General features: G+C 35.9%; 1 protein-coding gene across 3 annotated transcripts in view; it reads right to left on the bottom strand.

The window, feature by feature from the left end:
* PDE10A (phosphodiesterase 10A) overlaps window positions 1–13,858 on the bottom strand; it is a 350,481-nt gene that overhangs the window by 34,884 nt on the left and 301,739 nt on the right. For all 3 annotated transcript variants that reach the window (XM_064648955.1, XM_064648954.1, XM_064648956.1), the window contains exons 6-10: window positions 9,862–10,002; window positions 7,366–7,521; window positions 4,585–4,635; window positions 2,739–2,797; window positions 262–313 (exon numbers count right to left, since the gene is read on the bottom strand). In XM_064648955.1, the coding sequence (XP_064505025.1) occupies window positions 262–313; window positions 2,739–2,797; window positions 4,585–4,635; window positions 7,366–7,521; window positions 9,862–10,002 (459 nt within the window). The remainder of the gene's footprint in view (window positions 1–261; window positions 314–2,738; window positions 2,798–4,584; window positions 4,636–7,365; window positions 7,522–9,861; window positions 10,003–13,858) is intronic.

The following is a 13,858-nucleotide window of genomic DNA, read 5'->3' as shown; positions in this document are numbered from 1 at the left end:
CTTTCTGTTACAATGTTCAAATCTTCCCTGAAACACGATAGAAACTATTTAGTTCAGAGACAGTCATGTTTCATTACTTATGAAAGCTGTGAACTGAAGCTGACCTTCGCCACCTTTTTCATATAGACATGTTAATATTTTTTGTATTATATGTCCATTACAAACAGCTCACATATTTCAATGACATAATGTCTTCAAGGAAAAGACAATGAAGGACTTTAACTATGACTAAGAAACTTAGAAGTGAAAAAGACAACTTACCATTATATGTTCAAGTAGAGAATCTATTGCAACTATATTATCAAAATACGTTCTGCAGAGAAAGAGAAGTCAATAAACATTCACATTTAATCAAACACTTCTCAAATGGGTGTTATGGGCTCTTGTTTCACCCTGGCTTAATAGTGGAGCCAAAATAGGTGAGGAAAAAGCCCTGCACCTTGAAAATTACTGACTGGCTCGCTACAGTACAAAGGAATTAAGAAATGGTCCTAGCTCTGTTTCTTTATACCTATTCTACAGTGACAGAATTGTAGAATATTCTTCATTACACATAGAATTTTCTCTGTAAAAAAAAAGAAAACACTACCAAACATTGCCTACCATGAATAGGTCCCTGCAGAGCAACATCAAGAACAGTGCTTTGGCACCTCTGACACAACGAAAATTTTAAAAGCAAAAGGAAAAAGGAAAAGAAAAGTAGTAGATCTATGTAGTGTAGCTAAATCCACTTCATATTATCCAACCCTTAACACTATTTAAAAAGCAACAATTTAAAAAACTCTTAGTGAGTCTTCTATATCAACCCAGGTGCAGCATGTTGAAGTTGAAGAAAGAGGATGATCTTGTAACTTAAAAAATAAGAAGGAAACTCAGTTTCACAGCAAAGTGGTAACTGTTCAAGGACAGTCAAGAACATTTGAAAGATAAAGGTCAAACTTATTAGTAAAAGAAGTCTAAATCTTCCGCATGCCAAGTCTTAATAACCCTCGGATTACAATGTTCCCAGTAGAGAGACAGGCATTGTCCCATGGCCTTGAATATATATACAGCTCAGTTCTGTTTGGGTCTAGTGGAAAGGAAATACATAATACACTAGTCTTACGCTGTCAGGGACATGAAGAGGTGGAGCACTGCATACACTCTGCCCTTTCTAAAATGTTACAGAACATGTCCCAGTGACATTGCACACTAACAATTTGCTCACTGAAACCCTCTTTCCATGTAAGAAAAGGTACAGACAACTTCTAAGAGGAAACTAATTATTTTCCTGCTAGTATGTCTCTACCTACATAAAGTTCATAAAGTTATTATTAAATGATATCCCGATTTTGTGTTTCAAGACACAGGCTTTTTTTTTGTTAAAAATAAAAATTCTAGCAATTGATGAATACGTCTGCATGAGAAATATTTTCTTATAGAAAGGCAAAATAAATATTTGCAATATCTATTGTCATTTTTATCTTAAAAATTTAAAACAATTAAAAAGTTCTTTAAAATAATCTTAGTATTATGCCAGTCCAAGAATAAATTGCCAGTCCATAAATCTGGGTAGATTAATCCAGAGATTTCTGGTAAATTAGCACTCTGGAAAGGAACATAATGGTGCAAGACTCAGTAAGTGTGCCCTTTAGGAAACACACTCTGAATTATGCTGAAATAAAAAAAAAAGGTCTTCCTGAGGAAAAAAGCAAGGAAAAACATCTAGATACAACCAGCTTGCCCTCCTTGCAAGGGGCAGACTCCTCCATGTGGTGTATCACTCCTCATTCCAGCTGGGTCAGCTTGGCTGCCTACATTCCTGAGCAATGGCATAGGAATCTTGGACATCCTCTAATCTCATCAGTTTGAGAATTGTTCATCAAGACCCACAGAAGTGTTTGTAGCAAAAATTCAAGACATCTCATTTTTCCACAGTATCATCAGTACTTTGTCATGCACTTAGAAATTCTTCTACCAACTAGTTTCATAAAACACCCCAGACTGTGATTTACTAAAAGTACAAATCTGGTGTGTCTTTTAATTTGTTAGCTATTTTTGCTATTTAAAGATCCTAATAGCAGTGACAAACAAAAAGGGATGAAGGAAAAGCAGATCACCTAAGACACTAAACTTGCAAGTGCGAGCCCAAGCTTCCACACTCTTACTGTGTTTTCAATTTAATTTTGCCCTTATTGTCACAAGAAATTAAAAGCAAATATATTACATGCAGTTACAGTCCTTAAAAGTAAAAACAGAGCCTTCAGACAATGCAGGGGAAGAACAATCACATGACAGCCCTGATTCTTCAAGGATTTAACCCTGAAGTCCCTATATTTATGCATATGTGTGTATACACACAAAATTTTACAGGAGAGGGGGAGAGGGAAAGCTGAAGCATGCTAACTAACTTTTCATTAAAGTCCTTTCAAGCCTTCTGAAATTGGCATGAAAAGAGATGCCAAGTCTATTTGTCACTTCTTAAAAGACATGTTTAACTCTGACAGAAGAGGTGAAAAAAAGGGAAAAAAAAATCAAGCAAAAGACCACAAGAATAAACAAGCTCTGTAAGGTATAATTGAATGCCACATTTTCTTCTGCACCATCACCAAAAAAAGAAGTTTGAAAGCTATACACCTCTGCAACCCATATCATTTTTTCTTTTCCCTGTGTTTAAGTTTTTCAAACACAGGTAGATTGGAAGAGCCAAGGTAGAAAATGTCATCCAAATAAACTCATGAGATGCAAATCACACTTACTTCGATACATCAAGCAAGAAGTCATTCAGTTCAGTCTGCTTGGCAAGGCCCCGGCACACCTGGAAGCAGAGATCGTAGAATTATTTTTCCCAGAACACTGTCAGTGGGAAACTTAATCCACTTAATTTGTATGAAAAAAATACCCCTACTAGTACATATATATGTGTATGTTACTTTATTGTATAAAATTAAAAGTTGAATCTGTGTACTGGGTTTCCATCTTAGCTATCTAGCTCCTGAGTTAAAACTCTCAAATGAAAGTAAATTCTTTCTTAAGAATTTTTGAAAGCTGTTGGTTGTTACACTTGTTCATGCTGCCTCAAAGGCTGTCACTGAAAGTGGTTATGGAATCAACATCATCTCCTTATCCAGACTTTCAGCTCTTCTGAGATTGTCAAATATTTTATTTCCTTCCTTTCTCACTACACTTTTACCACTTTTTTCCAGGCTGCAAAGTAGCATGTAGACACAACTATAGACTGACATCAGGCAAGTTTAACTAAGCTAAGCAGCAGATGATACATGCTCAACTTTGAGAGAAATCAGCATGAATATGAATAAGAACACAAAAATAGTATGCATACTACTTTTTAGAACAAAAATGTTAGATGAAGCAAAGCTTTCAACTGCATTTTTACTTCATCTAATTGCATACTGTGTACCTGAAGTACAATTGTACATCTGTATACTACTAGAGCAAGCACTGAGGTCAGAAAAAGAAAACAAACCTCTATTTGTACTTGTTCCTTTTACACATAAAAAAATACCACTCAGAACTAGTAATATCTTTCATCTGTGTAATACAGATATAAAATGCCAGATCAAAACTCTTGCATTCTTCTCATGCAAAAACCTCGGGAAGGGCAAGCCTTCTGCTTACAAGGTGGCAGAGAAATGAAAATGATCAATGGACAAGCTTAAACTAAACTTTCCATGTGGTGTTTTGTTAGGTGTGAAGGACTTCTCAGTTAAGGGAAGAGTCATTCTTACAATCTAAAGCTACAACTGCATGTAATTGCAATTCTACTGGCATACAGTAGTCTATGTCAACTAATGCTGCCTAAATGTGAATGACCATCCCAAAATCAGTGACTCTCAGTACCAAGGCAGCAAACATTAAAATCTAGAAAAGCAAAGCAGAAAGCTTTCTGCAAGTCTTCCGACAACTGTATGAAAGACACCTTGAAAAAAAGAACGTCACAAACTTCCTCCTGTGAGTTGATGGAAGAAGAATCTATTTTAGCATCTTCCCTGAGTTGACAGAATATGTTTAGTTTCAGTGTTACCATCTTCTGCTATCTGGAGTAACAAAACCTATTAGCAAAGCTGCTGGGGTTTGCTAGAGCAGCTTTGACACTGTGTGAAGCTCCATTAGGCACCCAGCTAGGGACAGCATGAAGCATCCTTAGTGGCAGTAGTTACAGGACTATGAAGCAGCTAGCGAGGGTGGCTTAAAATAGGCTTTTCTAGCAACACCTAATAATTTTAAACTGAATACCAAAGGAGAAGGAAAGCAAACAGTTAGTCTAGCAGTTGTATTCTTACAAGAAAAAAAAACCTGCGAAGTTGTTATAAATCTGCTTTAACTAATATTTACCTACTTTGTTAAAATTTCTCTACTTTAGTACAAATACTGTTTAATATTTTATGCATAATTGCAAGTGAGGAAATCTAACTCAATGAACATCGAAAATGTTAGCATACTTTTCCCAGATTCAGGAAAGCTGCTTGAATCGATGTTTTAGCAGTGATCTCCACTAAAATTGGATCACAATCCATGTTGCTAATAATCAAATTCTGGCAGACGGGACACACAATGAAAAAATGAAAAACCACTCACACTTACTTGGACTTGATGTATTGCTACTGAAGCCCATGCAAGATTTGCTGTTGCAACCTGCAACAAAAGAGAAGTAATTAGCTCTGAAGTAACCTTGAAAACTGCACATCAGGTACATGCTGGTTTTCTCTGTCTAGCTGTGATGTAAATTGACTGAGCTGTTTTAGACAGGCAGGCATTAACAATTTGTGGGAAGACAGGTATTTTGTGAACATATCAGTATGCTTGCAAGTGTGTCAATTTTAGAGCTTACCAATGCTCTTCAGAAGCAGGATTGGGAACCCATCAACTCAAAAACACAACATCGAAACAAACATCCCATAAGCCAAACGCTTTAAAAATTACACTGTTGAAAAGCATCTGCCACAGAAATTAAATATCCCTTAACAGCTCTCTGGTCTGTATCTCTTCAGCAATAGCTACTTCCAGCTCTAAACAGGCACTGTTTCTCTCACTACAGTTTTGGTGGCAGAAGAACCAGACCTGATCCCTCAGCTCAAGACTAGTGTTTTAAGTATGACAGTTTCCAGGCAACATTTCAAACAAATATCATGTAAACTACAGTTAACTATGATGTGTTACCATGCATAATCTCTTGTCCTTGAAACACGGGAGCTTTATAGGAACACAGAGAACAGAAACACAGAAGGTCAGCTTCTGCATACCCTCCTAAGGTACTTTTTTATAATTTTATATTTTTAAACAGAACACTTTGTACACATTTTATAAAAACTGCTAATAGTATCCAAAGGCTTTCTGAAACTTGAAAATGAAAAGAATGCTTTAGAACACTCAGAAAGTGACCTTAAAATATTTTTAATTTAGTAATAAAATACCCTTATTTAGCAGCCAGTTCCAAGTAGAACATTCATGAACTTCAGTATATGAATACAGAAGGTATTTCGTATAACATAAAATATTCATATTTTCACAGAACAATGCATGTCTGAGACCTATCTGAATTGTAAACTGATTAATGTAACAGGAAAATTTTAAAAAATAAATACACTGTGTGTAAGCAGCAGAACTAATGAAGCCTGGTTTTGCATGAATGTCTCTTCTTTATTCTCTGAGTAAGGACATTGGTGCCACCATACAAATCCAGCCTCTAGCACAACCTCTACTTACTGGTGAAAAAGTACAAGGTGTGACACCAACCTGAAGTGACACTGACTGCCCAGCTAATACATATATAAGCATCAAATGAATGCTAGGCTACTTAGCTTACTGATAAACAAAATATACAATTAACAAATATTGCTGTTGTTTTCCTTCTTTGGGAGGACTAGTTTTAGTATCTCTTGCCTGCATATTTCTGTCTTTTTCACACATATAGTTCCCGTTCAGTACAGCTAAACTCCTCCACACTGCATCTCGACCACTACGGAGACAACACACCTGGCTAGAATTCACTCTGTTTTGTCCTAACCTCTGTGTTCAGAGCCTCTTCCCTGGGGGAGGGTACAGAGAGAAACGAATGGTACATAACACCTTTATATGAGAGACATCTTAATGTTTAGATGGGACATAACAAGGATCCTCAGCCAGACATGAGAGCTAAGATGCAGTTCTAACGTGTTTAATAAAGCGATAGCCTTTACATCATCTGCTCCATTTTCAAATTCATTTGTATTTTGCTAACAACTCATAACTTTGGATTGACAAATGGACATGTATGGACAATGTAGCTACACAGGCCTTACAAGAATACAATAAAGCACGTAGAACAGTCATGGAAAGGGGAAGATGGTTATGAATGGGAATATCTGGATGGGGAACCATCACAAGGGAAACAAAATGCAGAAGAAAGCTTTACAAGTGGCACCTAGATTGACAGGTCATCTAGGTACCAGCACTTCTACACACAGTTTCTAAGGAAATCTAAGTCAGGAGACAAAGTGTAAGTGAGTAAATCTTGACAACTCGCAGAGATGGGACAGGCTAGAGAGATAAAATCTATCAGCTCCTATAGGCTAAAGAAAAGGCTGGCCAAAAACCTTGGTTGTCAACCTAGAGAGAAACCAGGAGACATAAGGGCTCAGAAGACAGCATCTCTTGTCCTCCTGTTGCAAAGAATTCTGTAGGGACTACCTGGATACTCATGTCTCTGTGCATGACTTGTGGAAATACCACCTAGACACACTCATCTTGGTGCCCGAGAGTGTGTGGATGTAAGAATGGGAATGAAAAATACCAGAAATTTCTTTTGTTTCACTTTCGTTTTTTAAAAAAATCACTTTCCCCTCCTGTGAGACCCCTCATTGGGACTTGCTATACTGTTGCTACAATGTTGCAACATTATAGTCATTTCTTAAGAAGTCACACCAAAAAAAGAAAACTGAAATAAATTTTAAAATCTTACCACACTGTAAAATAAAACTTTACTGGAGAGCTGAAGTTGAGACTCAGGGTAACTCAGTACTTCCTTTTTTTTATTTATAAAGTGATTTTGTTTTTTGACATTTGATTTACACTTACATTTCATTCACCTGCTCTGCACTGATTTCTCTAATAACTCTGTATTACAGAGTTTATAATAGGTAGAGAAATCTTGAATCAGTTTTTCCACAAAAGAAAACAAGGTAAAATTCTTGATATACCTTGTACTTGTATATTTTACCTGCTCTGACTGAAAATATAAATCAGTACCTACTTTTTTTTTTTCAATAAGAACAAAAATCAATCATGAAAAAGGTAAAAACATATGAGAGAATGAGAGGAGGAAGTTTAGGGTGGAGAAGTGCTGACCATTGGGGGGAAGTGGGCAAAGGCTGCATGTGAGCTCACCTCTTGGTGACTATGGTGGAAGGCTTCTTTGCCCCAGTGACGGTAAAGCTCCAGGATACCAATCAGGTCACCAATTGCAGTGACAATTGGCAAACAAAGAACAGATTGGATACGGGTCCCTGATTCCAGTCCAGTACCTTTGGGAAACCGCTCATCCTAGAAAACATAAACATAATCTGATAAAATGTAAATATCATAACATTAACAGGAAAGACATACTGCAGGAAAATTATAAAATAAATAAAAATTAAAGAACCCTGATCTCTCAGCATAACTTACACATAGTATTAAGACACCTACTAAAAGAATGTGATTTAAAAGCCTTGGCATTAATTTAGATTTACTGATAACCTTATTGATGTAAAGTCAGAGTTAGCTGTGATATTATACCTTCTTTTTATAATTCTTTTTTCTCTAACCTCACAGACAGCAAAGCCAGCACTTCATTGCTAATGCCAGTCCAGATTAAACAAAAACCCCAAACAAACAACTCTACCCCATCACCACCTTTCCTCCTGAAAAACCCCAAAGCATTTGTAATCACAAAGTGGACTGCTCAAATTTCAGTGTTACTGAGCAGACAGCAGTGCTTGCAAGAGAACAAAAATTGAAACCTGAGATTAAGGCTTTAGGTTATACAGTTATAATCCTGAACCAACTCCCTAGGAGGAAAATGTGTTCCCAAAAAATTATGCATAAAAAATTATGCTAAAAAAAATTATGCTTACACATCCTGAATAAACCAGTGCAAAAGTTACAGAAACAAATATCACAGTAATCCTACCAGCTGCTATAAAAGGCCCAAATACATAACTTTCAGTCTACATAGGGAATGTCTAAGGCTTTATAGCTTCACTTTGCCATGTAGGAAAACTCATAAAGACCTTAGAAACCACGTGGATGTTACAGTTAGTGAAGCAATAACTAGCCAGTGTTACGCACGCAAGACCCACTTCTTTGCACATCAGTCCTTCAGCACTTGATTCATACCAGATGTTCCCTGCAGGCTGTGCTTAGGCAAGACAGACACCACTTCAAGGCCAATGAAAATCTCTCATTTCTCAAAGAAAATAGCAAGTAATCTCTGTCTTAATTACTAAGATGACAATCAATTTGAACAAATGACAGACAAAAAAGTGAGAAGCACTTTGAAACATGAGCCTTCTGCTTCCACGTTTTAATTCTGTCCTCCCACAAAAACGAGCTGGTAAGTCTACCTGCATTGGCTTCCCTTCTTGCTGTTGAGAAGCTCCTAAAATCACATGAAGGCAAACCATGTCAGCAAAATGAACCTTCTTGTTTGGTCAATGATCCACTGATCCAGTGATATTAAACTAACAAAAAAGTTCAAAACTCCTCCTTGCTAACACCCTGATTTTATTATGAATGTAAAATCAAAACGCAACATACAACCTTTTTATACAAGGATATCATGATATTATTGGAAATTACCAGTAACAATTTAAACCCTATGTGACTGAAAAAACATACCAACACATAAAATCTTTATAGTCCAGGATGTATAGAAAGCACTGACTGATACTACAGGGAGAGCAGCTTCTGCATTTTGGTTTTGTGGCTCTGTTTAAGTGTACTCACATTAGGCATCTGGTATTTCATTTATAGCCCAGGTTTGCCCAACAAAAGTCATACACTTTTAACAAATAATTTTAAAAATAGAGACAACAATGTCCAATTTTGTCCACAGTATCCCAAGTTCATTATTCTAAACAGAACTTGTAAGGATAGGAAACACTGAAGAGATAAGAGAATGTAAAGTTCCTTGGTGTTCTTATAACCAGCTAATCATAAAGTGCTCTCACAAAGTACAGTTGAAATATCAGCTTCAAACAATTGCATAAACGGAACTAGAGAATGAAGTTTTTTAAAACAATAAAAAAGACAGACATACAGAGTGCCAAGAATTATGAGAATATCATCTTGGGAATTTCTGACTCCTTTTACAGATAAAGGCCTGAATTTTGATATCAGTTACATTAATGAATCTTTCATATGGATCTACTGGCACTACAAGCATTCTAGCTTTACCTCAGAGTATGCAGAGATAAAAATCCTGCCCAATAACCAGAATTCTAACTGACATTCTTGTGTGTGTGAGTCCTGCATTAAAATCAAATTACTTTGATTGACTATATGAAAGTCTTCTCGTTTGGGGTTAGTATTTCAAGAACAGGAGGACAGGAGTTTTGGCTGGCAGGTTTTTTTTGTCTCCAAGTGGCTATGGTGCCATTACTTCTTTTATCTGTTAAGATAACCCAAATCAAAACCCAAACAAAAAACCCCTTTATATTTAGAAATAAATGAAAAATGCTTAAATTATTGCATCAGCTAATCCAAACTCAAATTTATTTTCTTGATAGCAAGACAGATGTAAATCCTATCATTATAAATTCATCTCAATAAACATTTCAACATCAAAACATTCATTCTAAGAACATACTCCACTCATCTCATTAAAGACAGAAAGCTTTTTACCCCCAGAATATCTTCTACTAACAACGTTTTTCTGGATCTGGCTACATAAGCAGATACTGTAGTGCCATGTGCAATGGGGCCTGCAGGAATGAGTCGTGGTTGTCCTTCTTTAGCTCCTGGTGGTGTAAATATACACAGACTCTAGTTAGAAGGAAAAAAGAGAAAGAAAAAAACCAAACTTCAATTAGAAAGCATGGTTACTTTCACAGTTACTGTGCTACCTGTGTAAAGAGTGAATAAAGTAGATAATATAGAGAAACACGGCTTTTGACAATGAAAAATAGTTGAATAAACTCAACTAAATTCTTCTGAAATCTAAGCAAATCCCACTCTGAAGTCGCCATTCTTGCATTATGATCCAAGGAGATGAAATATTGAAATATTCTATTTATTCTTGTACAAAACCTTAACCTTATTTTTCAAACCCATTCATGCTTACAGCTTCTTTGAAGTGTGGCCTTTAGCAGTGAAAGACACTGGAAAAGTTGGAATGTTTACTTTCCATATGAATTACAAGTATTTAATACAAAAAAAAAAAAAAAAAAGGGCAACACCCAAACAATCAAAAAACATTACGAAATCAATACACTGAATCTGCCAGAACAAGCCCGCTCATTTTGCTGGAACAGAAAGCTCCATTTATTCTCACTTTCTTGTAATCTAATAAAGATACATATAATTTCTAAAAGAAAACTTAGTTTCACAGTTACTTGTCTTCACAAGCTTCAGCTCATGTTTTTACATGAACTCAAATAAATGAAAAAGAACATTGTACATAATATATCCAAAAAAAAGCCCACCATGATCTGAAAAAAAAGTACATTATTCTAATAAAACTGAAGAAACCACAGATCATTACTTATTTAAATCAGCGTTTTGGTATAAAGTGATTTTTTAAAAAAATCAAAGGAAGTAGTAAAATATAAACTGAAAAGGTGGTTCCTACTGAAGAGTAATGTAAAATTTGGAGATGTAACACAATGTTTAAATTCCGATTTAGGTAGTCCAAGTAGTGGAATGAGTCAAAGTAAATCAACGAGACATAGGAGACCAAAGCTGAATTCTTCAAAGATTAATAGCACTTTTATCCACATCGTTCTTCTTACTTTTTTTTTTTTTAAGACATATTTTATTCTTTTTGCCAAGGTAGCAATGCACAGTGATTAGCAAATTAAATGTGTTATTTAAATTATATGTATAAAATGTGCTTTTCCACACTCCTCTCCTGAGTCATGCCCATCACTAAATGCAAAACAATACACAAATCTTTCCCTTCTCAGAAAGAGTTTCTCAAAACAGAATACAAGAAAAAGGGACAGAAAACCAAACAGCCACTTCCATCAGAAAACAACTCATTTCTTCCACATATACGTATTTTACTTCAGAAAATGCCTTCACTAAATCTTCAATGGCCAAAAACCTGTGTTGACACCATGAAGTACTGCCAGCAAAGGCTGCTTCCACCAGCAGCCTTTCCTATGTCCCGGTGTATCAGTTTGGCTGGTAAACTCCTCTGTTGCTATCACCATGAAGTACTGCTTTGAAAAAGCTTCCCTATATTTGAAAAAGCTTGTGAGCATTATTTTACTTCCAGCGATAAAAAGAGTTTTGCAGAAGCAATCCCATTCTGCTTCTTATGAGAAGCTGCAAACTCCACTGCTTAGGGCTCAATGATCAAAAAATTCTTCAAACTACCCAGTAGGTTCTAAATTTGTCACTATTCGTCCTTACTGTACAGGTAGAAAAGTATAACTGTACAAAACAATTGACAGTCTTATCCTGACCATGCAGCACTATTAAAAAGAAAGGCAAATTTTCTCATAAGCTGTAATTAGTCCATAAGCTTCTACCATTCCACTCTGATGGCATACACTCTGATCTTGTACGTACACCTGATCAAATGTCATGACTGTTGATACATTCCATATATGATCAATTTAAATCTGAATGAATTAAAATATTTATTGTCAATTAAGGATGTGGAAATATCTTGAGTTTTGTTGGAGTTTTGTTAACAAAGCTTTTGAATCCTAGAAGCCATCAATGGCAAGGTCAGACAAACAAAATGTAGTAAGCTGTGCTCTGCTCTGCTATGGTATGTTATTGTAATAATCTCTGAGGCACCCCACAGATATAGCTTTAAGGGAGTCTCTAGAATTATCACCATCCAAAGCCACCAAGTTTTTCACGTCACCTATCCAGCTCACATTTTGTTTTTTCTTTTCTTTAAGATAATACTTCTAAGAAAATAAAAATATTACTACTCTCTTCTAACTATGAATGACTCCAGCATTCTTTGAAGTTGAAAATGTACATTCAAACAATTTTTCACTAGCTCTAAGGGTAATTAGAAGTGCTCCCATACACACATCAGATATATTGTATACAGCTTCACTAGTAAGTGAAGAAACGGATAGATTTGGTCCTTTCAAATTACTTGCATTTTCTCAGTTGGTTTGAATATTTTACTTCAAAAAAAAGGACTAACAGTTTGTGTTTCTGACCATGATGCTGAACAGTGATAAATAATCAAAATGAGGAACCAGGGCATTTTTATCCACAACTTAAACAATATATAGTCAATAAAAAAGGAAATACGAGAATATTAATCCCCATAATTTCCCAAATACTGTACCAATAACTCATACAGCAGTAAAAGGAAAAGGCCGAGGAAACAGTAGGGCGCTTGTGTGCTGCTCACAGACTCTTTTGCTGCTATAATCACTTGCAGTGAGCCTGTAAGTCAGTATCAAGAAACAGATAATCACAAATATCTCTTTACCAATACTGCAATGTCACTGTCTCTCTCCTGGCAAAAGTTATGTAATAAAAGTTAACTAGTGTAGAAAGAGCATTAGATATCTCTACTGATGATGAGAGAGAAGGCAACTAAGATGGGAGAGTCACTCTGGGTTTGATAAACTACCAAAAGAGTAAATATTGGCTTGGAAAGAGAATCTTTTGGAAGCTTCCAGGTTCATGCATTCTGGCATCTGGTAGCCCATGCAACTTTGCAATTCCCTATTTTGATCTGTTTCCCCTCCTTTCAGACAAGGACAGAACCTCCTTGCCTCCATCAGTCTCAACTACCCTATTAACAATATTCTTCCAACAAGTTCTATATGGTGATGGACTTTTTTCTTGTAGTAGGCAGGGGAACATCAAAGTCTGACACCAGGAATGTTCTATACCTTACTGAAACCTCAGAGCACATGGGGTGCTTCCTTTTCTGCCATCTGTGACAGGACAGATTGTTCTGGTTGGGCCTAAAATCTTCAAAATTATTGCTCCCCTCCTAGTTTTATCTCTTAATTCACTTTTACAAAGTCCACAACCAAAAAAAACCATATTAATTTTGACAGATGTTACAGTGTGGTTTGGAATCAACTAGTGATCTATCATGACCACAGAGAGCAAGAGGTTCTGAAACAAAACAGTAAGTCCAAAACAAATTATGACCAAAGGTTCAAACACTGATGAACACAGATAAATGTTACAAAATTCATCCTTTGGTCTTGGTGGTGTTAGGTTAATGGCTGGACTTAGTGATCTTAGAGGGATTTTCCAATTTAAAAGATTCTATGATTGTATTCTATAACTCACATTTCTTAGGCATTCTAGGTATAGGCAACCTATTGTTCTCTCTAATGTCTTTTTAAAATGCCTTTCAGTCTACAGAAATGAAGAATGATGTACACAGTAATTAGTTCTTGAGGGATATCAACATGACAGCATTCTTAATTCACAGATAAACCTACAAACTCAGCATTCTTAATTCACAGATAAATCTATAAACTCAGCTTTCAGATACATAATAAAATCAGTATATATTCAATAAACCATAATACCATGGCTTTTGTTGCTCTTTTCTTGATACTATGCACACAGTCTGGTAAAATTATTAAGTAATTTATCTTGAATCACTTACTCTGGTTGAAGAAACCCTCTTTACTCCTCATTTCTAACAGCTAAGAGTATGCACAGGAAGAATTACTCA

Source organism: Pseudopipra pipra, chromosome 3 (assembly GCF_036250125.1).
Source record: "Pseudopipra pipra isolate bDixPip1 chromosome 3, bDixPip1.hap1, whole genome shotgun sequence".
In the NCBI taxonomy this organism is placed as follows: Eukaryota; Metazoa; Chordata; class Aves; order Passeriformes; family Pipridae; genus Pseudopipra; species Pseudopipra pipra.
Note: the sequence above shows the minus strand (reverse complement) of the source record. Positions and strands in the feature narration are given on the sequence as shown.